Here is a 27,841-nt window from a genome sequence, read left to right as displayed (position 1 = left end):
TCGTGCCTTAATTGAAGTTAAAATAAAACAGATGATCTATCTAAAGGAAAAGACATTTCAAATATTTTTAAATGCACTTAACAAAATGTGATGTCAAATATTAGCACTGAAATAAGAAACTAAAAATGAAACTCTTCTATGCTATGAAACTTATGAAATACCGATGAATAAACATAATAATGATTTACATACAGTATGAGTAGTTCACACTTCAAGAAATAGGAAGCGTTTCCTCATTTATGGCTTTACAAGAAGATAATGATTGATTACATCAACAAATAAAATTACTACACCTCTTTAGTCAGCACTGGACAGTTCTGAATAGGACATTTTAAATAGTTCATAGAGAAAACAGGAAATACAGCAATTAGGCTACTTATTTATTAGCAAAGGCAAATAAATATTTGAGACAAAGCAATATGTGCACTAAAGCTGTTCATAAGATCTTTAATTCAAAGGCTTCTCTGTTCTATTATGTTGTCAGTAAAAGCTTCACCAACTGTACTCTACAAAGTAAATAAACCCAACCAAGATTTAACCACAGAAGAGTCGATGGTCACAGACTAGTTCAATGACTAGATCAGATAGATGTACAATTGCATTTGATAGAAGAACATATTTATAGTTCAGGGTTGACCTGTGGGGTCCTTGGTGCTCTCTGAACTTGCTTGTTTTCTTGCAGACATTTCATTACCAAACTAGGTGACATCATCAGTGCTAGAAGGGAGTGGGGCAGAGGTGGGTTGCTGCTGGTTTGGCCCAGTTTGGCCAAATCGGTAGTGGAATTCGGGCATGAGTTGCAGAACTGGCAGCGACACAGGCCTGACACATCTCTGAATCGGTTCCTACGCTGCTGCTTGGGTGTCTCCATTTTGAATGTTTGTAATTTACATTGAACAGCGCATGTGCACACGTTGCGCGTGGGTTGCAAACTGGCAGTAACGCCGGCAGCAACCCACCCCTGGAGTGGAGTTTGCTGTCATTTTATATACTGCTGGCTTGCCCTGTCAGTATTAGTAGGGATGGTCTTGGTGGTTCTTTCCTTGATTAGGCTGCTGCTTACTATTACCTTGTTTGTCTGAGTTGATGGTTCCTTGATTGTAGTATTGTTTACTTCTTGATTGTTAGTGGTCTTGTATTAATCTTGGTGTTAATCTCTGTTCATCTGGCTGCTAATTGTTGGCCAGGGGATGTTTTGGTTCTTTTTGTTTCCTTGTTGGGCTTTTGATTGTCTCTTGAATGGTACGTAAATGCTGTTTACTCAATTGTTTTTATTGCAAAAAGACAAACAACACTAATAACAAAAATCAGCTACTGAGAATCAAGCAAAAGAATCTATGATTTCATAATAGCTACAGGATTCTTTTCAGAAGTGTCCAGAGGGTGTGGCCAAACAGAGTTTTGGTTGCACTGTCACAGCTGCTTAAAAAAAACACTTTAAAAAAACCTCCATATTCTGCAACACCTTGTGTCTTTCGCTCACCCTTATATAGTAACAGACTTCAAACCATTCATTATTTGCCTTGGATGTGACTTGGCTTGGCTATTGAATTAAAGGGCTGCCTATCTATCCTTGGGCAGCAGAAAAGCATTTCAGCATAAAGTTTTCTAGCTTCATTGGCGATCTCTATTCTGCATCTATTATCTACATTTTAGCTTGCTGCAGAATGGTGTTGATTTGCCATGATCACAAATGGATAGCAATAGCACTTAAGACTTATATACCACTTCAAAGTGCTTTATAGCCCTCTCTAATGGTTTTAGAGTCAGCATATTGCTCCAAATAATCTGGATCCTCATTTTACCAACCTCGGAAAGATGGAAGTCTGAGTCAACCTCAGAACCGAACTCCTGAAGTGAGCAGTGAGTTAACCTGTAGTACGGTAGAAAATTTTGACAGATCGTTCGACCCCTCAATTTCCTTCTTTATTAATCTTGGGAGAATGTCGGTTGAGAATTCTTTCAAACTCTGCACCTCCTCAAGTTGTACATTGATTAGTAGACCCATCTTCTCCGTTGCTGCACAGTACAGCAAGAGAGAACAATTTGATGTATCCATCCGTTCAGCAGCTTAAGTGTAAAGTTCTGAAAAAGCATCAAAACTGAGATCTTTTGAGGATATGGTAAAGCAAGTGGTTGCAGATCTAACTGTCTGTGAAAGCTCAACATCTCGGCAAGTCCACTGAATCGAGTCATGAACCTGGAGATCTATCTAATTCTTTCTGTGGGTAAAGAAACTCCAAATAGACAATTGGTGCACAGAATGCTTGGCTGCAGAGGTGTTAAGAGGATATCTACACCAGCATGAAGGAGCCAATAGGCAACAGGCTGATTCCACATTCTATAGGCTATCCAATAGGTCAGCTGGTAAAGGGCATAAGATTCTTTTGTACCTTGGAGCTGCTGTGGCTTGCTATTACTTAATGGGAAAATCCTACTTTGATACTGGAACAGCTAAGAACAGTCTTAGGTTTGTTTCATGCATGGTTCAATATGATAATATCATGAAGACATGCCATAAAACATACTGTTTTGGATACATGCCATAAAAATGGGGTTGTCACAGCATGTTAATCCTGTGGTTAGATGAAACTGGGAGAAAGTTGTATCACACACTACCTGATCGGTTGCATCAGTTCACAAGCAGAACCCGAATGTAATAATCATCTTCCAGTGTTGTGTTTAAATGTTTCTGCAATTCAGAGGTGGATTGCTAATGATTCAACTGAACCGGTAGTGGAATTCAGGCCTCGGTCGCAGAACCGGCAGCGACCCAGGCTTGATATACCCCCAAACCAGTTTCCTTGCTGCCGCTGTTGGATTTTAGTGACGGCGCATGCACAGTTCACTGTAAATTGTTCTGCGCATGCACACGTCTGGTGCCTGGGGGTTGCGAACTGGTAGTAAAACCGGCAGCAACCCACCCCTGCTGCAGCTGATAAAAAGTACAGCCATTAAGCATTGAAAATTATATCTGAAATCAGAAACCTCTAACTTGCTGATCAGCAAATGAACAGTTTAATTACCCTTTGTATAAATAACTAATTGCTTCCTGAATAACTCACACTTAGCTTTAACAGAGGATTCCACATGCTAATACTGCAAGATTAGAATTTAGTTGCAAAATTCTATGTTCTTCTATCATCAGGCTGAAATCATAACATATTGCTATAATCTTTATTTACAGAGGAATTTTTTTTAACATTGAACTATTTTGTTTGCAATTTCTGTATCTTTGCCACAATATTCCTGTAGACATATAGTGGCCACTGCTGAGCATAGACATTATAGATATAGATTAAAGCATTACTATGTTAGCAGTTTGATTTCAGTCCCGGCCCTAATGACATCCAGATGCTTTTACAGTTGTATGTTGCATTAATATTTTTCATGTAGTTATTCACCATCGGTTCAAAATCCATTGCACTATCAATATATTCAAAAATGGGCAACGTGGACAGAAAGTTAAAATAAAGAAATAATACAAATGCGTGGGCAGTCCGTAGTTAGTAGTTGGATAGTTTGATTAGTTTGCTGCATTTGTGGGAGTGTGTATGGAATTTGCATGAAGAATGAAAGAATTTGTTTATGACGTCTGGTCAGATAGTGCTACCATAAAGGACCAAGCCATAAACAGACTTCAAAGAAAGGTAGATTTTTAAATCTGTAGAAGTTGTTTTACTATTTGGTAATTACCCCCCAAACTATCTATGTAGATTAGCAATGCAAATCCTGGAAACAAGAATTGTTCAAGCAATAAAAATACTTAGAAGAAATATTGTATGAGGTAAAATGGAGGCAAAAGAAAATAATATGAATGGGGGGGGGGGGAACAGCATAGTAATCCAAAAGCATTATTGGTTATATACAATACAATACAATACAATAGCAGAGTTGGAAGGGACCTTGGAGGTCTTCTAGTCCAACCCCCTGCCTAGGCAGGAAACCCTATACCGTTTCAGACAAATGGCTATCCAACATCTTCTTAAAGACTTCCAGTGTTGGGGCATTCACAACTTCTGGAGGCAAGCTGTTCCACTGATTAATTGTTCTAACTGTCAGGAAATTTCTTCTCGGTTCTAAGTTGCTTCTCTCCTTGATTAGTTTCCACCCATTGCTTCTTGTTCTACCCTCAGGTGCCGTGGAGAATAGCTTGACTCCCTCTTCTTTGTGGCAACCCCTGAGATATTGGAACACTGCTATCATGTCTCCCCTAGTCCTTCTTTCTCTTAAGCTAAACATACCCAGTTCCTGCAACCGTTCTTCATATGTTTTAGTCTCTAGTCCCCTAATCATCTTTGTTGCTCTTCTTTGCACTCTTTCTAGAGTCTCCACATCTTTTTTACATCGTGGCGACCAGAACTGAATGCAGTATTCCATTCATAACAATTCATAACAAGTGTTTACAAGGGAATATTGTACTGAAATGTAATTTATAGATACAGCAAAAAGCAAGCCAAAGACAAATTAAATTCAGACAGTAATTAAGATAAAGTGGAATAATTAAATTAAAATAAATCACAAGAATAACATTTAATTCAAGCAGCACTTCATTTGTTTGTTTAAATATATTGGCTGCCCAGATTCAGTGGACTCTGGGAACCATTCAAAACTATAAAAACAACTAAAAACACTGAATCAGACAACTCAGACTATTAAACTAAGCAGGGGCCATTGAACAAAGAATAAACATCAGTTCCAGGCCTGAGACTAAAGGAAGGTTTACAAAATGTTCCAGTTCCTTAGAAGATAGAATGCATCCTTATCTTTGGGGAGATGCTATTCCAGAGGTGGACCCCACAAACAGAGAGAGCATGCTTTCTAGGTCCCACAAAATGACAACATTTAATGGAGGGGACCTGCAGCACTTCTAGAATATATTGGGTAGTAGAAGTCCAACACTGAGTAAATCCAAACAATTTTATCTGCCAGATAGCATCAATATGCCTCACCATAAACCTGGAAATGATCCTGTGGCCTAAGCCCCTCCCCTGATAGGGAGTGGTGCCTGCCGGGAGCACCGGGTACCAATCTATCTATCTATCTATCTATCTATCTATCTATCTATCTATCTATCTATCTATCTATCATCTATCTATCTATCTATCTATCTATCATCTATCTATCATCTATCTATCTATCTATCTATCATCTATCTATCATCTATCTATCTATCTATCTATCTATCTATCTATCTATCTATCTATCTATCTATCATCTATCTATCATCTACCTACCTATCATCTATCTATCATCTATCATCTATCCATTCATCCATCCATCCACCTACCTACCTACCTACCTACCTACCTACCTATCATCTATATATCATCTAGCTACCTATCATCTATCTACCTATCATCCATCTATCTATCTATCTATCTATCTATCTATCTATCTATCTATCTATCTATCTATCTAGCTAGCTAGCTAGCTAGCTATCTAGCTATCTATCATCTATCTATCTATCTATCTATCTATCTATCTATCTATCTATCTATCATCTATCTATCTATCATCTATCTATCTATCATCTATCTATCATCTATCATCTATCCATTCATCCATCCATCCATCCACCTACCTACCTACCTAGCTATCATCTATATATCATCTAGCTACCTATCATCTAGCTACCTATCATCCATCTATCTATCATCTATCTATCTATCTATCTATCTATCTATCTATCTATCTATCTATCTATCTATCATCTATCTATCATCTACCGTATCTACCTACCTACCTACCTACATATTATTTTAAATTTAATCAAGAATAACTCTCAGACATATTACATATGAAGCAACGATATGATTTCTAAAGTTTGTGTTTATAAACACTGTAAATCACTTGACGTACAAAAAAAGAGGAAACTCAGAAACCAAATATTCATCTATGCTATTTTTGTAGGGTTTTTCTCTCTCTCCTTAAGTTTCCTCTTCTTCCTTTCAGCTGCGTCAGTGCTTACTATTCTCACTGATATGTTTTATGGCCAGCTTTATCATGAATTATGTACATAACCGAGTCCCTTTTTGGGAGAGGGGCAGTCTAAAAATCTAAGAAATAAAATAAATAAATAAATAAAAAATATCATTTACTTTGCAAACAGAAAGCTGCTGATTTAAAGCCCACAGAGACCATTTAATTGCTATTTTCCTTTTCCTAAATTTCCTACTTTTTTTTTAAAGTTCAGAGATGCATTATTTTGTAATTTTTCCAATTACCTAAAAGGATTATATCCTGAGCTTCTACAGAACTTGAATGTGATGAAAACATGAATATTAAATATTAAATATTTGAATTTAAAGCCAAAAATTGTATCACATCTTTTTTTAAAATAGCTTTATATGTTAAGGAACGTTTTGTTCTTGTAAAATATTTCACTTGTCTATGAAGATTTTCAATCATTCAAGTCATGGTAATCCCTATTTCACTTACAGTTACTAGAATCTTTTAGAATTAAAATAATCCAGGGTCTTTGGTGCTCTCGGAGTTTGGTTGTTTTCTTGCATGTTAATGTTTTGTTACCCAAAATACGTAACATCAGCAGTGCTAGCAATATTAAAATAATTTATACACACAAGGATTACCTAAAATACGTCATTTAGTTTAAATATTTTGAAAAAGTTTTAGAAAAATCCAATCGTTAAAACTTGTTTTATCAAATGACTAAGGCTCTTTGTTTTCCACAATGAAAAGTAATTTTCAACTACAGTCAATACTTCCACTAGTCACTTTTTTAATATAAATTGCTAATCTTAGTTAATGAACAGATAAGTGACTTTTAGTTTTATCTTTTAAGTTGAAGAACTATGAACCTACATACTATAGTTACTTCAACTGACTCAGCTGGACAGAAAACACTTGATGGTGATCCCACACCCTAATAATGACTATGCAAAGAGAAAGCATCTTCAAGCTATTCTTAATAGTCTCGTAGAAAATAGAGATAGCAAACAAATTCAAGATTTTTTTTACCTATATTAACCTAAAGCTAGTAAACAAACAAAAAAGGCTACCTCCTGTACGTTAATGTGCATTTATTCTCTTTTTGACATCTCAGATCATCCCACTCAAAGATAAGAGAAGCTATTTAGATAAACTTTCTGTGGTTCCCGTGATATAATTTCCTTAATACATTTACTTATCAAAGAGTCTCATCAAAGATTTTTGGTGGCTTATATTTAGGTAGTTTTAAAAGTAGCCATTGAAACAAACTATAATTAAATATAAAATCTTTTAGACACCAATGGTTGCATTCAAAGCCAGTCACAGAGTCAGCATCCCCCAATTATAGGGATCTTCTACTCCAAAGTCTCTACAGAAAGGACTCATTTTAAGAGCCTTCCTGAATATTAATAGGGAGACAGTAGAGTGAGATGCAAGAAAACCAGATCTTAAGCTCTTTCTTCAATATTCTGAAAGGGAAATACCCATGATATGCATCACTGGCAGCAATTATTGGGCAGACAAATTATATTTGGAGCAGAGAGCCCCAGAGGCCTCACATCATAAAGAGCCTCATCTAATTATCACCTTGAATTTGATCCGGAATCTAGCTGTCAACCAATGTGGCTAAAGCACATGGTTGTACATAGGTCCAGGAGAAGGGCCTTTGCACCTGCTCTCTGGAACATCTTGCCCTCCTGAGTGAGGTTGCCTCCAACCCTTGAGACCTTACACAAGAGCCTAAAGACTTGGCTCTCTAGTTAGCTTGGGACTCCAATGAGGGAACATCACTGTGGAGATAGTTGATAGTTTAACAGCAGATTCTACCTCCTCCCCATCCTGCTCCCACCCACCCCATCAGTGGGGTCCTTGGTGCTTTCTGAGGCTTGCCTGTTTTCTTGCAGATGTCTCAATACCTAAACTAGGTAATATCATCGGTGTTGGTGAGATCTCCAAAAAAAGAAATCAGCAGCAATGGTGATGTTATCTAGTTTGGGTAATGAAACATCTGCAAGAAATCAAGCCAACTCAGAGAGCACCAAGGACCCTTCATTTCAATCCTGAGCTGAAAATATTCTCCTTTATTACTCCTCATCTGTCTCAGATATCCTCTGAGAAGTCCGTCTTAAAGTAAGGGAGGGATGGAGCACATTCAAACTTACAAGATTCTGTTATTATAGTTGTTCCAATAAAAATAGTTTAGGTCTACCATAGCATCCTTCCATTCCCCACCACCCAGTCAAAGTTGAAGAAGCTTCTTGGATGAGAAGCGAAATGTCTTCAAAGAAAAACCAGAAAGTCCAGTTGCCTCTTGAAAAAAAAAATAGCAAGCACCTTTGGGACAACCATGACCTGGATGACTGAGAATCTCCATAGATATCTACATAGCATGGTTTGGTCTACTGTATAAGGCTGGTACATGCCATCTTTCCGATGCTCAGTCCTGAACCCAGACATGAAGGGATTTAAATAATCCACTTTGCACAGGCTCTCTCTAGTTGTCTTCTAGGCACTTTCCCGGCAAACTTCTCCTAAAAGAGAAGACTGGAGACAGGGCAGTAGTTGTCAATCCATGGATTCCTGAGGGCAATTGCATTACCTTTTTAAAGCCCCTTAACATCATTCCCTTTGTCAAAAATGTCAGTTTGAACCAACCAGAAAGACCCAGATCCAGACAATCTGTGGCACAACTCACTGTGTCAGTACCACAGAATCCACAAGTTCAAATGACTCTCAGATGACTTCTGCAAATGTCACTTCCCTGGAGTCCATAGCCAGAGTACAATAGTCAGCGCCATAGATAGAGAAGATAGAGAATTGTAGCTGTTCTTCGCTCATGAGTCTGAATGCAGTTGTTGAGACACATAGTTAATGCCTAAGTTAATGCTTAGTGTTGGTCAGATTGAAGTGAATTAAAGTCTCCATAAATGAATAACCAAATATCTCACAAGACTCTGCCGAGCCAACTCCTCCCTCTGAGTGAAATGTGAGCAATTTTGTCTGTAAGTCTTGGCAAAATTGTCACAGCAGATGAAAGAAGTTTGCCAACAGCTAATTTTAAAGAAGGCCACCAGAGGACAACTAACGGATCTTATAAATGCAGATAAGTAATTGACATTTCATCATCCTTATAATCAAAGGGTAGGCCTGTTTGGTCTTTTTTTCTTTTGTCTTTTGTCTTTCACCAACATTGCAACAAGAATTTCTTCTGATCATATTTTTTTTCTAAGAATAACTCCCTGCATAAATACTGATCATATGATTTCATCACCCCTTACCTATCAATTAATCAATCAATTAGAATAGAGCTGGGACGGACCATGGAAGTCTTCTAGTCCAACCCCCTGCTCAGGCAGGAGACCCTATACGATTTCAGATAAGTGGGTGTCCAATCTTTTCTTAAAAACCTCCAGTGATGAAGCACCTATAACTTCTGACGGCAATCTGTTCCACTGATTAATTGTTCTCACTGTTTAGAAGTTTCTCCTTAATTCCAGGTTGCTTCTCTCCAGTGGTGAAATTCAATTTTTTTTACTACCGGTTCTGTGGGCGTGGCAGGGGAAGGATACTGCAAAATCTCCAGTCCCAACCCACTCCAGGAGAAGGATACTGCAAAATTTCCATTCCCTCCCAGTGGTGGGTTTCAAATTTTTTAAAAACCTCTTCTGTAGGTGTGGCCTGCTTTGTGGGAGTGGCTTGCCAGCCATGTGACTGGGTGGGAGTGGCTTACCAGCCATGTGACTGGGTGGGTGTGGCCAACTTGTAAAATGTGGTGAAACTCACTTAACAACGCTCTTGCTTAGCAACCAAAATGTTGGCTCAGGAACTCTGGCATTTGAAGCACGCAAGTCTTAAAGCTGTCAAGTTACAAGACCCTTGCACCCTAACCCTTTAGAAAAAAAAACCCAGGGGTGTTCAAACTTGACAGCTTTAAGACTTGTGGATTTCAACTCCCAGAATTCCTCCTCTCGCTCTTCATCTTGATGATGTGCGGACGGGCGGGGAGGGGGAGGGAGCTGGAACCGGTTCTAAACGGCACGGTAGATTTGTGGAACTGGCAGGAACCCACCCCTGTTCCCTCCCCACTCCAGGGGAAGGATACTGCAAAATCCCCATTCCCTCCCCACTCCTGGGGGAAGGATATTGCAAAATCTCCATTTCCACCCTACTCTGGGGCCAGCCCGAGATGGTATTTGCCGATTCTCCAAACTACTCAAAGTTTCCGTTACCGATTCTCCAGAACTTATCAGAACCTGCTGAATTTCACCCCTGCTTCTCTCTTTGATTAGTTTCCAATCTTTGTTTCTTGTCTTGCCTTCTGGTGCTTTGGAAAATAAGTTGACCCTCTCTTCTTTGTGGCGTCTCCTCAAATACTGCAACATTGCTGTCATGTCACCCCTAGTCCTTCTTTTCTCTAGACTGACCATATACAATTCCTGCAACTGTTTTTCCATAGGTTTTTTCTCTCTCCAGGCTCTTAGTCATCTTAATTGCTTTTTTTGCACTGTTTCTAAAGTCTCAACATCTTCTTTGCAATGTGGTGCCCAAAACTGGATGTGTTCAGATCAGCACCTTGCTTCAAATGAAATCCCCCTTCAAGAACAGCTCTGGTCTTTTTTCGACAGCCTCCAATTAAGAAATTATTTTAAGTCAAGCACATACATATACATACATATACAAAATGAAAATTAAGGATTATATTATGGGAGCTAGATTGCCAATAAGACAATCCATGTGACACTACTTGTTTGTCATTAGTTAATTGTGCAGAGTTGTGCAAAAGGAAATGACGGTTTGAGGTAATTTCTGGGTTCAAAAGATTTATCTTCTTTGCAAAGTATGTGCATTAAATATTTACCATAGCTCAGGGGTAAGCAACTGGGTACACACCAGATGTTTTGCACTAGATTTCTCACAATCTTTGCATTAACTGTTGGGCTGCTGGGAGTTGGTCCAAAATATCTGGAAGGCGAATAGGGTGTTCTGATACTCCTGCCAGAATTGTAGCCAGAATAGGCCCAGTTTGAAAAGAGAGCAATGCATCAGCATGCGTAGGCAAAGCTAGTTAAAGTTTGTGCAGGCAACACATTTTTTTAAAAAAATCACATACACCCAGGCTCATTATTAAATAAGCAATTCCTATTTGCAGTTGCAATGTGACTAAATGCTCTTAATTACTTTCAAAGCCTTATCTGGAAGCACCTGGAAAAGTGAAAATCCAGTAAATACATATATCTTTTCCAGAGTTGGGTGATGCTGTACTTGTCTTTACCAAATGACAATCTGGACTTTTAAATGAAACTGTGTACTTTTAGGAATAATGGAAATATATAGATCAATGATGGTGAACCTATAGCACATGTGCCACAGGTGGCATGCAGAGCCCTCTCTGCGGGCACCCAGCTGTCGCCCCAGCCCAGCTCCACCGCACATGCGTGCACACCTCCCACTGGCCAGCTGGTCTTCAGGTCTCTGCCATGCATGTGTGGAGGGCAGGGCATATGTGGAGATGCGTGCATGCATGTGCAGGGGGTGAGGTGCATGCACGGGGGCGCTCGCATTGCATTTTGGGGCCTTGCACAGCGCCCCGTGCCACATTTTGGCGTCCAGGTTGGTACAGGAGGCCTTCCAGGCCCAAAATGGGGCATGGGGACACATGCGGGGGGGTCACACATGCATGCGCAAGGAGTGAAGGGAGCATGGGGGTCGCATGGGCATGTGCAGGGCACACATCGGGTGGTCACGCGCACATTGCATTATGCAACGACAAAAAGGTTAGCCATCACTGATATAGAGAAAAGTACATGCTAATTACAAGTAACTAAAAAGTTGAAAAGGCAAGCGTTTCAATGTGTTTTCTAAAATTAAGCAAATGTGTCTAGTTCTGAATATTGGGTATTATCTTTTTTTGGGAGGTGTCTGGATCTTAACAAAAGCAGCTAATGTTATAATATAAAAAGTTAACACACTGAACATATTTACGATGTTTCAACCCTCTGGAAAGTTAGAGCTGCAGTCGCATTAGCTATTTTTTTAGCTTACCTTAAATATTTTCTTTGGCATATAAAGGAAAGGCAATATCCAATCTTCATGTTTGATCTTGCTACATTTCAAATTTAAACATTTTTTCTACAATATCAGCTACAACACAAACTCTTGTACTTTATCTTGGCATACCTATATTGATATATACAAGGAACCTGTTATTTGGAAGTGAACATTATATCCTGACAGGGAAACAATGTCATAAAATTTCACTTTTGCTATGCATTTTGTGAATGATCTTGTCCCGTCAGAATGAAGAAATATGAACCTGGAGACAGAACTTAATTTCTTAAGTTCTCGCCCACACACATTTCCTTTCCTAATCTCTATTAACACCAGTCTTCCTTGTGAAGTGAAATTATGAGGAATATCCCTACCGGATTTTGTTGAATGCTTTAGGTCAGGGGTGTCAAACTGGCAACCCATGGGCTGGATGCATCATACATAACCTGCACCCCACCCCTACCCCAGCTCCACAAAGGGGGGAAAAATGTCGTGATACGTCACATGACGACAACGTGATGCCGTGAGTTTGACACCCATGCTTTAAATCAAGGTAGATTTGCATCAACTGATTGATCTCTGGATGACATATAGTAGATCACTATGAATTTCTAAGTACTTTCTCTCTCCTTCAACCCCATTGATCCTTAGTCTTCAGTTAAATAGAATGTGAGCACTATGAGTTTTATGCATATTGTTTGTGATACAGGGTTAGTCCTCGGCTTACAACTGTTTTGTTTAGTGACCATTCAGTTACACCACCACTGGATTAAAAATATATATATTTATGACCGGTCCCCACATTTTCAAGCATGGCAGCATGCCCATGGTCATGTGATAGAAATTTAGGCGCTTGGCAACCAATATTATAAATGATGGTTGCAGCATCCCATGTGAACAGAATTTGAAATCTTCTCAGCTGGTTTCTGACAAGCAAAGTTAATAGGGGGAGGCAGATGTACTTAATGACTCTGTGATTCACTTAACAACTGGGGTGATTTGCCACAAACTGTGACAAAAAAAGTGGTAAAAAGGGGAGTAACTCACTTAACAATTGCCTGGCTTTGCAACAGAAATGGTGATACCAATTGTAGTTGTAAATCAAGGAATAAAATACCTGCACATGCCAGACTTTGACTCCTCCAATCTCAATTGCTTCTTCCTTTATTCTTTTGCACAAGGATCTGAAGGCTTTCATTCTGCTGAGAAATTAAGGCAGAACCAGGGCAGTTCTCGACTTAAACCAGTTCATTTAGTGAGCGTTCAAAGTTACAATGGCACTGAAAAAGTGACCGATGACCATTTTGCACACTTGCAATCGTCGCAGCGTCCCCACGAGTCATGTGATCAACATTCAGATGTTCAGTAACCGACTCGCATTGATGACCGTTGCATTGTCGCGGGGTCACGTGATCCCTTTTTGCGACCTTCTGACAAAGCAAAGTTAATGGGGGAACCAGAGTCACTTAACAAACCATGTTACTAACTTCACAACTGCAACCATTCACTTAAGAACTGCAGCAAGAAAGGTTGTAACATGGGGCAAAACTCACTTAACCAATGTTAAAGTTAAAGGTTCCCGACTCTAGGGGGCGGTGCTCATCTCCTTTTCAAAGCCGAAGAGCCAGCACTGTCCGAAGACGTCTCTGTGGTCATGGGGCTGGCATAACTAAATGCCAAAGGCACACGGAATGCTTTTACCTTCCCACCAAAGGTGGTCCCTATTTTTCTACTTGCCTTTTTTACGTCCTTTCTAACTGCTAGGTTGTCAGAAGCTGGGAAAAGTAACGGGAGCTCACTCCGTTTCGTGGCGCTAGGGATTCGAACCGGCGAACCGGCGACCTTTCTGATCGATTGACAAGCTCAGTGTCTTAGCCACCACGTCCTAACCAATGTTAGACAACAGAAGTATTTGAGTCAGTTGAGGACTACCTGGACGACAATCTTCCTTCCATATTCTTTTTCATTTTTGTGGCCTGCAGCTCCTCCTACGTGTGTGTATGTGGGGGAGAGCCTAATTGCAATATTCCCAGCTTGGGAAGGGGGCAACGCAAGGTGGGTATTGGGGCAGCTCAATCCCCCCACACCTGCGACTGAATTCCAGAAGAAGAGGGGAGGGGGAAGGTCCTTTAAAGCAGGGGTCTCCAACCTTGGCAACTTTAAGCCTGGAGGACTTTAGTTCCCAGAATCCCCCAAATTCCGGCTGGGGAATTCTGGGAGATGAAGTCTTCCAGGCTTAAAGTTGCCAAGGTTGGAGACCCCTGCTTTAAAGCATCTAGAAGGCGCCGTGCTGAGGCGGGCAAAAGAGGAGACTCTCTTCTCTTCCTTCTTGTGCCTACGGGTATCCTGGCCGAGAGGGGCGTCAGGTTCGCGCAGGCGGCTCCTTCTCCTCGCCTTGCCCCTTTCTCTCCTCTCTGCTTTTCCCGACCTTCCCTCCTTTCCTCGCCGCCTTTCTACAGACCAGGCTTTCCCACCGCCACCCACGGCGCGTCAAGAGAAGGCGGGCAGCTAAGGGGCGCGGTTAAAAAGCCGCCGCGCTCCAACAGGGAAGACCTCGCAGATCGCGGCGGAGGAAAGGCTGCTTGGCTCAGAGGATCCCGGCGCACCCGAAGCGCAGAGGGGACGCTCCGCGCGGTTGCTAGCTAGCTGAGAAAGCCTCTCCCCGCCGATAGCCTGGATCCTCAAGCCGCCCCTACCTGGTGCGCTCGGCTCGGCGGAGCGCTCGGGGATTTCGGTTTACCTGGGAGGCGAACAGGTGAGCTTCCCTCGGAGGGGAGGGGAACCCTGTAAGAGCTCGACGCCTTTGGGCGAGGATAAGGGACCGGTGTGGGAGCGTATGTGTAAGTGAATGGATGGTTCTAAGGGGCTGGATGGCTTTGCGCGTCTGCCGATGGATTGCGCGCGATCCTCAAGTGCGGGGACTCAAATTTCGTCCGCCTTCCCTTCTCCTGTTTCCTTCTCCAGCGGAGTTGCGAAGCGCCCTCTACAACCCAAAGTCGTCCTCCTGTACGGCGGCGTCTTTCCCTTTTTAGGGACCGGAGTGTCGCCAAGTCTTTGGCGTAGGGTGAAAGAGGAGCTGGCAGAAGAAAGAGGGTTAGATGAGTTCTGGCCGAGGAATCGTCCTTGTTGACTGGAGAGATGCTGCCGACTGGGACGGGCGGCATGTAAATTAAATAAATAAATAGATAAGTACATAGACTTCCTGATTGTCCTCCATATGGACTTTCCCCGGGTGATAGGAGGGGATGTTGAATTGGTCCAGTCCAAAAGGGCTCTTCCTCATTTCTGGACGGTAAAATCCCAGATGCTGATGGAAAAACAACCATCTTTCATCCCTTGCATATGGGAGGATTCACTTTGGTGACCTTAAAACAGTTTTGGGGGGGCCCTGTCTATGTGCTATTGGAAAGAATGTCAAGGAGCATTTTCTTGTCCAATTGGACTATTCTAAGGAAGGTTTTTTTTTCTCTACAATCAAAGAGTCCTGTGACAGCAATATTAATAATTTATGAAAAGGGGATCTATTAGTGAATGCTTTTAGGTACCACTAAATCTTGTTTCATTTTTCAAATTTCCTTTTCCAGTTTTATAATTTTGTAATAATAGTCTATTCAGTTCTAGTACAGTTTCTTTACTTGGCTATTTATTTATTTTGGTCTAGTATCAAAAAGCAGGGTTAAAGAAGGTAAGGTCTCTGCTCTCTTTACTAAAAGTAGTAGACTGGTTTGTTATTGACTTGCAGCACAGCAGGTTAAGTAAATGTGGGGTTAAAAAACAATCTCACAATGTGGAATCTATTTCTCCAATTGATCTCTTGCATTTTCTTTTGTTTTCTAATCTCTCCCATAATGACAATCCAGGGCTAGAAGCCAATTTCTTTGAAGAGAAATCAGATTTTCCTTTCTTGCTTTGATCATAATTAAGACTTTAGAGTATTTTACTTCGTTCTCTTCTGTCTCATACAAAGATAACAAATTGCACAGATCACTCAACCTAGCTGATAAAATCAACTCTTCTTTCAGATGTTCTTTGAGAAGATTCAAATAATTACTACTTGGCTAATCCTCAAAATGGTTCTTTTGTTGACCTTTCCAAGAATGCACTTACAAATTTAACAGCACCCTAAATTACTAAATTTTAAAGCAACTTATTTTTCATCACTTGGAAAAGCAAGCAAGTTCTAACCATGAGTGGTTTATATTACTTTTTTTTGCTATCGTCCCCTACCCAATAATTATATATGATTTTTCTGCCTATGCTGTAATCAGTGTCTCCCATTTTTCATCTTTTCGTCTTTGTCACCTATGACAAAGTGGTAATGCTTTGTTTGTACTTCATGTACATGTGGTTGATCCGTGTAGTCTCTCTTGAGTCTTGATGACTTTGTAGGTAAGCAGGCAACAGTACATAGGTTGTTTGCCCCTGACTTCTTCTGGGATGATCTTCCCAGTTTATCTTACAGCCTTGGAATTTGCCAGCCGGCTCCCATTCAAGTATTAATTAAGACTGACCCTGCTTAGCCTTTCAAGGTCTGTTTGCATATGACACTGGAACAATGTCTGTCCATGGAAGTCCGTTCTTACACACAAGCTGTTTCATCAAGTTGGGAAGCTAGTTTCCTATCTACAATATTGAAATACCCTGTTTCCCCTAAAATAAGACCTCCCCGGGTAATAAGCCCAATTGGGTTTTTGAGCGCATGCGCTAATATAAACCCTGCCTGAAAATATTGCAACACAGCAGCAGCCATGAGGTGACCAGGCTCGCTGCCTCCTGTGCCTCAAAAATAATAAGTTCTCCCCAAAAATAAGACCAAGTGCTTATTTCGGGGGTCAAAAGAAAATAAGACCCTGTCTTGTTTTCGGGGAAACATGGTATTTAGGGAGAATTACTAGAGAATATAGAAATAGAGCTTATATAAATATGAATGATATTAATGATACTGATATGAAACCGCTGTAATGAGTTGTGTTTTGTTCTTTAACATTTAAATAAGTTCAATAAAATTAATTTTTTTAAAAAAAGAAATATTTAGGGAATTTACGTCATCCTGTGAATGTACAAGTTCCTTTGAAACTGTATGTGATAAAGGCTACCAAAATATGACAATAATAGATGTGATTGAAAATGAATGTTGGGATCAAAATTTAGTTTTGGAATGGCATTCCCTCTTTGGAAAAAATATGTGGAAGTACTTAATGCTCCAATGGTAAAGGTTTACCAGTGAAGTGTAATTGCAGTATAAATTTCTTCACATAACTGTTTTTCCCTTTAGAAAGTTGATTGAAATATAAATAAAATAAAACAAATGGGCTTTTATAAATATTTCATATATATAATAGATAATTTCCTTTTCTTTTATCTTATCTTATTTTCATGAAATTTGGAAATAAGCTCTAGCTTTGAAGAGTTCTATATAATTCAATATATGTAAGTATTAAAAGTGGTACAAAAAAGTTATGTCAACGTCCTTAACTTATTGTTGCTTACATATTTGGGAAAATGTGTGATTTTTCTGGATATTTTATGATCTAACAACTAAAACAAGATAGGCAAATATAAATTTGCAACACATATCAGCCAATTTTTTTTTAATGAAAGTCTTGCCTGTAGATTAAACACTATTGCATTTACAATGTAAAGTCATAGATTCTTCCTTGCTAACTATCTGGTTTTCTACTGATTAAGAAAGAAAAGTGTTAACTGTTTCTCAGAAACAGTGATTTAACTGAAGTGATATTTTAATGTGGTTTTGGATTGATGACCAAACAGTTCTTTTTTTTTTTTTAACAAAGTTTTATTGGTTTTTTGGTGTTTTACAAAAGGAAAAGGTATGGGGAAAGTTACAAATTGTGGCAGCCGCAAACTGCGGTAGATATACCCCCCCTCCAGACTCGTGGTGTACATTTGCAAAGCATTCAAATATTACATAATAACATATAGTCAGTGTGGTAAGTTCATTAATAATTTCAATCAATTTATGTGATGTGGATTTTCTTACTGATTTGTGTGATCTGAGCTTTCTTGATGTCGCCCCATCTCCCCCCGTTGGCAGTGCTCCGGCCCCTCCCGTGTCTTGTGCATCTGCTGAGATGTCTGGTTTTTCTAGGAGTAGTTTATTTTTTTCCATAAAGGCCTGCGCCTCTATGAGTGCATTAATTCTGAGTCTTGTCTCCTCCCAGAATATTAACATACCTTCAGGCAGCAACCAACGAAACCACACCCCCTTCTGGTATAATTTATTCGCCAATTGCGAATAATATTTTCTTTTCTCCCTCACTTTCTTGGGGATCTGTTTCAGTATGGTTATCTCCTTATCTTTGTATGTCAGGGCTTGTCCCCTTTGTGTATTCAGAATTTCATCTCTTGTGCTTTTCCTAAGAAATTTAATGTGTACCTCCCTAGGGACATTGTGTGTTCTAGCATATGCGGAGTTCACTCTATAAACCAGGTCTATTTCCCACCCCATCTGTTGTTTTGACCAAACAGTTCTTTTATCTATTGGAGTTTTTCTTGGGTAATGTGGTTAAAATAAATGTTTTACCATACTTTTTCCATTGTCATTGATCTCTGACAGCCTAATTATACTTTAGGAAAATAACACAGGGAAATGCTAATAAGGGAACTTTTGCAGGCACATCTGTGGGAAGGAAAGGATGATTTAAGCCTTTTACTCGTAAGTTGTTTAGAGTTATTTATTTACGAGATGAGAAACATATCAATTTGATTGATCAATAAAATAAATATTTATTTCCCTGTCCACCCTATCTCTCCTAAAAATGTCTTCTTCTATTTTGTTTCCCAAGTTCAGCTAAGGCTGAGTGGGAAGAGATAGACTGTAGCCTCTTTAGATATGCAGAAGAATGCTGCCTGCTAATTTTCCTATACAATTTGTCCCACAATTAATTTGGAGAAACAGGTTTGCTATGAATCAAAAGAAGCCCACACCATCTTTTTTTAGTAGCTACCGGACTCCTGATCTTTGATTACCATGCAATGGCATAGCTCTCCCCCTACCAAATTTACTGTGGTGACTTTTATTGTTTTAAAATAGTTCAGAAACTATTCACTTATATCTCCAGTTATTGTTGAATTTCACTTTTCATCATCACCAATATTATATGATACAGTAAACAATTTGTGTAATTCACATTTTTTTCTATTCAGTACTCAATAAATCTGTTACTCTACACATACAGATGTTCCCCCCTGCAATAATTTTCCCATTAATGTTGGTCTCCATCTACTTCATTAACTATAACAGTTTGGGATAATAGGTTGAGGATGTACTTTCCTTCTGTTTCAAAAGACACGAGTACAGTAAAGATTGTTTGGTATGAAGCTTCACTCTTGTCAATTTAAGGGACATGACTAGTTCTCTTTACAGTAATGTGACATTCATTTGTTGTGCTCTCCTTTTGGGATTTTTTTCAACTCCCCTGGCAAACGACAGGTTTGAGGATTTCCTGGGATTGTCCTTGTCCAGGTGTGCAAGATCGGTTGAAGTTAGTTAACACCCATGTCAGCTAATCATCCAATATGAACATTGTTATACAAATGGGACATTGATCAGTGATATAAAATAGCTGACCAGAGTGCATGTCTTGTTTGATAGGTTGTGGCTTTTTTAAAAAAAAATCAACATTAGCAAGTATAATAAACTATTATCAATGCAGTGTATTGAATCCTTTCCAATTCAGAAAGAAAGGAAGGAAGAAGGGAGGGAAGGATGATGTGGGGATTAAAGAGATGTAGTCTCTACTTTCTCCCGCCAAAATCTTGTAGTCCAACCCAAGAGCTGAGGTACAGGAGTGACTCATTGCTCATTTTCCAGTTTGGCTGCTTTTAAAAACAACTGTTTATACAGAAGAGTATATATGGCATTTTTCAAGTTTTCCTTTGTGTGAACAACAGAAGGGATTTGCTTCAGGCTAGTGTAGCTAAGACACTTCATTAAGGATCCTCTTAGCAGAGGCATAAGACTGTGGAAAGAGCTCACACTCTCCAAGCACCCATTCACAACATGTCTTATCCAGGACCCTCCTTCCAGCTATCCTCACAAGAATAACCTTCTATCTGCAGAGTTTTCTTCTGACAAAGTAGGCATTCCAGAACTGGTGACGGGGTCTGTTGTTCGTCTGTCCAATTCTAAGCTTAGATTTGTGATTATTTTATCGTTTAAAAGCCAGGACAGAAATATTATGAGTAGATAAAATTGTCAATTGCTGGTTTTTGAGTCTCTTAGTATATTGCTTTAGTCAGGATAAGTAGCACTTGTTTGTTAAGATAATGTTCATTTAATGAGCTGCAAAATGTGCTTGCGTTGATTATATTAAAAATTTTGTTTCCTGTAACAGAGTAAATTATACACTTTAATACACAGAACAGTATTGACTGTCTTACTGGGTTTTCTCTTCTTTCTCCTTTTTTGCATACACCTTAAAGAGAACAAAATAAAATCTTTTATCAATCAGTGTATGGAGTGAGGGGCAGACACATTAGTGAAAATTCTAAACTTATTTCATTACAATTTTTGGATTTGTGGGGGTGGGTTTGGTTGCTTCAGTTCTTTCACCAGCAAATCTACCAGAGTCATGAGCTGGATCTTTAAGTCAAGTTGACTTTGGACTTCCATAACTAACAAAGCACAGGTAGTACAGATTTTCCATGCCAGGCAATCAAAACAAGGTTGCGAGTTGGCAAATCAGAAATTAACTTTGTAATTCAATGTCTGTGAAGTAGTCTGAAGTCCAGCATTACTTCATGCAGTGTCTCTTATCATTTTCTGCACATAGAAGACACTAAACTCTTGATTTGAAGCCAGTAGCCAAGTGTTCCTTAAGCAAATTAAATCTGTATACAGTTATTACTGTATATACAGTGGCAGACATTTAAAAACAATATGTAATTTATAGTGAACATGAAAATAAAATGTGATTTTGTTTTATTAAATTATATGGTCATAGACATGGCTTGCATATCGCATCGTATATCTTGTGACTTTGTAGAACTGGTGGAGTTTATGCTACTCAGCTATATAGTATTTTGGAAAGGCTTGGGAGCTTCCTTCTGTGCTGAAACATCAGTATATAGTCATAGGTAGATCCAATGTTGGGTTCCAAATCCCGTTGCAACCGGTACAGTGCAATGGGGCAGGATGTCCATCACATGAGCACGTGAAGCACGCGCGCCGTGCACACATGCACACTTACCGCCCGTGATGCTCTGCGATGCCTCTGCAACGCTCCAGCTGTTCGGTGGAATGTCGCGCAGGCGCCGTATGCTCTGTGCGTGGAAGCCTCGAACAACTCAAATACATGTAAGGAGCGCAGGCAGGCGGGTGGGCCCTCCAGAGCACCGTACCAGAATGGTACCTGGTGCTCCCAGCAGGTACTGGTACGCCCGTACCGGGGTGTAGCGGTCGTATCCCACCATTGGGTAGATCACACTTATATCATTAGTCTTTTTATATGAGATTTGGCTCTTCAAACCATTATGATTACCTGAGATCACTCCATCAAAACGTGGGTTACATACTATTGTCATTTATAAAGAAGGCTTTATAAAGATCACTATTCAAACAGAAATTTTCTGAAAGTATGGTCATCCTATTTGGATTTTCATTAAAGCTGAACTAGCTTTATGGGGCTTATTATTAAGTGAAAACCAATAATTTTCAGAACAGGTGTCACCTAGGACATTCTAAGGAAGCCTAGTTGTATGAATAGCTTCTCTAGTGTGTCACATATATTTATATAATTTCTTCTTAATCTGTAGTAAAGTGTGACAAAGATGATCTATTTTACACTTTGTTGCAATATAATCAGAAAAGTGAAATACTAATTTTCTTCTGCTCAGTTAATAATTACTCCAAGAATCTAATGTTTCTTAAGGATTATAGGGAAAGAAGGAGAGACAGAGAAATTTCTTCGTGTTTTAAAGTACTTCTAGTTAAATCAAATTCTATCTCAAACTGACACTCAGTGAATATGTTTTGTTAGATTCATATGGCCTTTATTTAATGCTCACTGAGCATATAGACTGAATCAGAGACATGTCAATTTTTGACTCTAAGAATAATTCATAAGTACTATTTTCCAAATGCCTTTTGTCATACTAAGAATCAATATTCCTGTTTGTTTATTTTTAAGGATGTTACAGTACATATTCTTTGGGAAATTCTTTTCTTTTGGAAAAATATCCCAAGGAATTCAGAAATTTGGCAAATGCAGTGCAGGTACACTGAGTAATTTATAGCTACCTAGCATCTTTCTTCTCCCCACATTGGCATTTACGGGTAGTTCTCAGTAATTGGGACTGGTAACTGGTAACTCTATTGCTAAGCCGTATCATAAAACAAAAAAAATCATATGATTGCACCAAGTTACAACAGTAGTTCCAGTTGCTGTCATTAAACAAATCATGCATGGTCATTAAGTGCAATGTTATGTGATTGCAGTTCCCAACAGTTTCTCCACTGAGTTTGGTTGTTGGAAACTGGCACGTTTTTTTTTCTTTTCTTTTTACAACCCTGTAATTCCTTAATTTGGGGTAGAGTCAAGGCAACTGAATGGAACTGAGAATTTACTGGTCAGATGCCTTTCCCACTGCCTATGTGAAGTTCACAGTAGATATTTTCTCTTTGCACCCTGAGAGAAAAACATCTGTCGCTATCTAGGATTGAACAGCTTCGGAATGGGAGGTGAGCATCTTCACCACTAGGTCACCATGCTGGTGTTGGAAACTGGCAGTGAAGGTTGCAAATGACAATCACATGACCTCATGGGCGCAATAACTCATACAACTTTAAGAACCAGATATAGCTGTCCTCGTTCAGCGGCATTGTCACTTTGAACAGTCACTGAATAAATGGTTGCTAAGTGAGGACTACCTGCACTGAGAAAAACCACCCTTCAGTCCTTAGCATAGTCTTAAAGCAATAGGTGAAAAATAAAGTGGCTTTAAGAACTCTAAGCTGAACTTTCACGGTTTGTTAAAAAAAAGTTCCATTGTTACCAATACATGAGATCTTGTATTTTTAATGTTATGCTAAATAGTTAGTTCAGGTTTATTTTGTACATTTACCACATTCTTTTTAAGGGGGGGGGGGGGGGAATCCAGAAACAGCCCTGGATTCTTTTCAAAACTTTTAATTTCGTCCATCCTTTAAGTAACAGCAGTTGGGTAGCCAAATCTAAATATTAGATGTCTCTCTAACTCTATAAGTAACAATGCCACATTATTTTTGGTGAGCCTAGAATACTTTGGTGCCTAGGTAATCAATGGGTGTGACACACAGATTCACTTGCAAGTGGCTAAGCTTGTTTCCTGCTCGACATTCGTAAACTGAGTCAGGATTATGAAAATTCTGTGAATGACACGTTACAAGGACTAAAGTTAAATGCACCCTGAATATGGTGTTGCAATATTACAACTTTATGAAATATAAAACAAAAATGGTTGTGTTCAAATTAAATACAAGCAAAGATGTGAGATGAGAGCTCACTGATATTCATGCTTTAGTCACCCCCCCCCCCGCATTTGCATTATAGCAATGCCCTCCATATGCACTTCCTTAAACGTCATCCGTAAGTTGCAAACTGAATGAGAATGCAGCAGCACCACAGTTTTGGGCGTCCCCTAGTTCACCTAAATCAAACCTGATTGCGTCATGTGACATATCGTGATGATTTTTGCCTTCGCGGAGCCTGGGTGGGTGTGGCCTGCAAAGGACGGATCTGGCACACAGGCCGCCAGTTTGACAACCCTGACCTAGGTTATTTTTAGCCTTCCGGAGGCTAAATGCTTCCCTCTAAGCATTGGCTTAGGATGATGGTTGAGATTTATTTATTTATTTATTAAATTTATATGCCGTTCATCTCTCTCTGCAAAGTGACTCTCGGCCACTGTGATGGACCATTGTTTGATTTGGGGAGGGGGAGAAGTTTACTTTTGTTTTAACCATTTTTATGGAGCCACCTAGAATCGTTTTATGAGATAGCTGGTTTTATATGTTTTATAAATAAATATACAAATCTAAATCCTTTCCTTTGGTCACTATTTATAGAATTAGTCTAAGTGCTGTTGGATTTATTTTGGTATCATTAAGTCAGAAAAAAGTGGCTCAGTGGCTAAGACGCTCAGCTTGTCGATCAGAAAGGTCGGCAGTTCAGTGGTTCGACTCCCTAGCGCCGCGTAAGCTCCCGTTACTTGTCCCAGCTTCTGCCAACATAGCAATTCGAAAGGACGTAAAAAGTGCAAGTAGAAGAATAGGAACCACCTTTGGTGGGAAGGTAACAGCATTCTGTGCACCTTTGACATTAAGTCATGCTGGCCCCATGACCACAGAGATGTCTTCAGACAGCACTGGCTCTTCAGCTTTGAAATGGAGATGAGCACCGCCCTCTAGAGTTGGGAATGACTAGCACATATGTTTACCTTTAAGTCAGAAAAGGATAATTGCATTTTAGCTTGCTACAATATTTTTGCTATCCCTGTTGAAATGACATTCGAAAATAAACTGTTTAAGATATGGATGTTTTAAAAAAATATTTTAATTGCTTATATATGAGCCTTGGTGGCGCAGTGATTAGAACGCAATACTGCAGGCTACTTCTGCTGATCACCGGCAGTTCAATTCTCACCAACTCAAGGTTGACTCAGCCTTCCATCCTTCTGAGTTGGATAAAATGAAGATCCAGATTGCTGGGGGCAATATGCTGACTCTGTAAAACCGCTTAGAGAGGGCTGTAAAGCACTGTGAAGCTGTATATAAGTCTAAGTGCTATTGCTATATCATTTATTTGAATGAACTATTCATGCTAATCCAGAAGCAGCTTTACAAAACTATGATATAATTTTTAAAAAACATCTTTTTGTCTTAACAGGACCCAAAGCTCAGACAATAACATGGACTGGGGAACCCTGCAGTCTGTTTTAGGGGGAGTGAACAAACATTCCACCAGCATCGGGAAGATATGGCTGACTGTTCTTTTCATCTTCCGTATTATGATCCTCGTAGTTGCTGCAGAGGAAGTTTGGGGCGATGAGCAAGATGACTTTGTCTGCAATACTTTGCAACCAGGATGCAAAAACGTCTGCTACGATTATTTTTTCCCAGTTTCTCACATCAGACTCTGGGCCCTCCAGCTCATTTTTGTTTCTACTCCTGCACTTTTGGTGGCCATGCATGTGGCATATAGAAGGCATGAAAAGAAAAAGAAGTTCCAAAGAGGAGATAAAAACTGTGAATTCAAGGACATAGAAGAAATAAAGAGACAGAGGTTCCACATTGAGGGTCCTTTGTGGTGGACATACACTGCCAGCATCTTATTCAGGCTGATATTTGAAGCTTCTTTCATGTATGTGTTTTACTATATGTACGAGGGATATCACATGCCTCGCCTACTGAAATGTAGTGTTTGGCCATGTCCCAATATAGTGGATTGTTTTGTTTCCCGACCCACTGAAAAGACAATATTTACCATTTTTATGATTACAGTGTCTGGCATTTGCATTCTACTAAATGTAGCAGAATTCTCGTATTTGTTGCTGAAGTTCTGTGTTAGAAGGTCTCGAAGAGGAAAAATCCCCAAAAATCATGCCATCCAGGGGAACAAAGAAGAAAGCAAGCAAAATGAAATGAATGAGCTTATATCAGATAGCTGCCAGAACACAGTAACACCATTTACAAACAACTAGGGTGACCATATGTCTAACATGCACTTGATGTAGAGTAACTGAATATCCACATTCATAAAGCTGCTGTGAAAGTGGTTAGATTTGATTAAGCAATAAAGTCAAGAGGAGTATTACTACATGTCTACATGCTAGACATGTCTTTTAAGGTCAATAGTGACATAAGAATGTTGAAGATTTTAAGATGATGTGATTTAGTTTATGTATAACTTTACCAAATCTATTCTGATTTGTTAAAGAAATAATGCTAATTAGTGCCTTCATATTGAAATTAATCTTGAAACTAAAGAGATGGAATTAACTGCCTTACTGATTAAATACTCTTAGTATTAAAAGACTCTTTACCACTATGGTAATTGTTCTACTTTTTCAACTAAATTAAATTAACATATTTTTCTAAGGACTGATATTCCAAATTTCTTGATGTTAAGACATGTGATTAATTAATGTCGCTTTTTTTAATTTTCATAAATGAACAATGCTAATGTATTCACTGTAATATGATGGAAAAGTAAATATTTTAAACCACGAACAATAAATAATTCTATGCATATTCTGTCTAATGCCAGTTATGAAATCTCTTTGTTTTGTAATGCATTAATTATAATTTTAAAGAAGATACCGACATAGTATTTCATCAACTAGAGAGCATATCCGTTATTTTTTATTATTTTTAAAATATTATTATTAAACCATAAATGGAAGTGATAAAAGTATGAAAGGCAGTGGTAGCTGGTTGGAAATAATGTGAAGAATATATCTGTCAGCTAAATAAAAGAAAAATGTTTTTGACTTCCTGTAAATATGTTTACATTTTTTTATTTTCAAAAAAGGTTGAGACCTAAAAAAAAAAACACACTATGTTTCATACAAAGGGCAGAAAATAGGAGTAAGGTTTAGTCAAGTTTTAGTGGGCTAGATTCTGATATTTAATTGCATGGTCTTTACAATAGAATTTCTACTCAACTTTTCACATAGTTTAATACTTAAGTCTGGAGTTACATTGAGAGTTAAATTCTACAAAAGATTTAACTTTCTGTCTCCATTAGCTTATGCAACACTCACATTCCCAGGAAGAACTGAACTGCAAGCTAAGCCATAGACTTTGGAAGGTATTTATTTTACTACAAAAAGAATTGGAAGGAAGTAGCTATTGAGATACAAGAAGGACTACAGCTATTATTTGGTATACTAATGGTCAGAGTAGAGGGGAAGAAGAGGAAGATGAAAATTGAGTAGAGTTCTAGCACATCAATTGGTGGCTGGGATTTTAATTAATATAGGAAGGTAGGAAAATTTAAATTTAATTTTCAGCAGCCATGGTCAGAGAGATTAATGCTTTCAACACAACTCATGCTATTCTAATTATAAAGCATCAAGGAAAAGATAAAGAGGCAGATTATATTTGTTCAATTCTACCATAAATGCCAAAAGAAAGTATAGTGATTTTTCTTCCATATCAGTTAGCTTGATACTTAATACAGCAAACAAAAATTGCACATTTGACCAAAATTGTAAAACAGGGGTGTCAAACTCAACTTGTCACGGCAGCATCACATGACGCATCGGGATTTTCCCCCCCTTCGCTAAACTGAGTGTGGGTGTGATGCATCTGGTCCACGGGCCGGGAGTTTGACAGCCCTATTCTAAGGCAATCTGTGTCTCCCAATGATTGTGAACACCCCCCACACCTCCACCTCCCCAGCTAACTGGCTATTAAATAGAAGATGTCTGATTAATGCAATGAGTTTCTGGCTCTTAGGAAAGAAATTTCATTGAAACAAGAACAAGTTGCTTTAAGTTGAGTTTTATGTACGTTAGCCTGCTAAAAAATTTCAGGCTTAAATACTTGTATTTGTTCCCTTAATTCTAATATCCATTTACTGTACTAGTAACACCAAGTTGGTAATAATAGCTGGGAGAAAGTATCAGACACAATCCTATGGATGTTTGTTTAAAAGTAATTCCACACGTACTTGGTATCAGATTTAGATGTCTCTGACCACATGCGTAACTAGAAATCTGTTCTCAGTAGCAAAAAGTGAAATTGATATGTTTTTCTCACATTTGCAGCTTTTTCATAACACTTTTGTTTCATAGCTTAATTTTTAGTGTGTATTGAAAACAGGGCACATACTTGCTG

The 27,841-nt window shown here is 39.0% G+C and overlaps 1 protein-coding gene across 1 annotated transcript; it reads left to right on the top strand.

The window, feature by feature from the left end:
• Positions 1-14,285: 14,285 nt before the first annotated feature.
• LOC309390641 (gap junction beta-2 protein-like) lies at positions 14,286-26,254 on the top strand. Its single transcript, XM_081950188.1, has 2 exons — positions 14,286-14,755; positions 24,888-26,254. Exon 2 carries the CDS (start codon positions 24,910-24,912, stop codon positions 25,699-25,701), a length of 792 nt encoding a protein of 263 aa, XP_081806314.1. The 5' UTR covers positions 14,286-14,755; positions 24,888-24,909; the 3' UTR covers positions 25,702-26,254.
• The last annotated feature ends 1,587 nt before the right edge of the window (positions 26,255-27,841 follow it).

Source organism: Natrix helvetica, assembly GCF_964273705.1.
Source record: "Natrix helvetica genome assembly, chromosome: 4".
NCBI classification, from domain to species: domain Eukaryota; kingdom Metazoa; phylum Chordata; class Lepidosauria; order Squamata; family Natricidae; genus Natrix; species Natrix helvetica.
The sequence above is the reverse complement of the archived record's forward strand: the minus strand, read 5'-3'. Positions and strand labels throughout refer to the sequence as shown.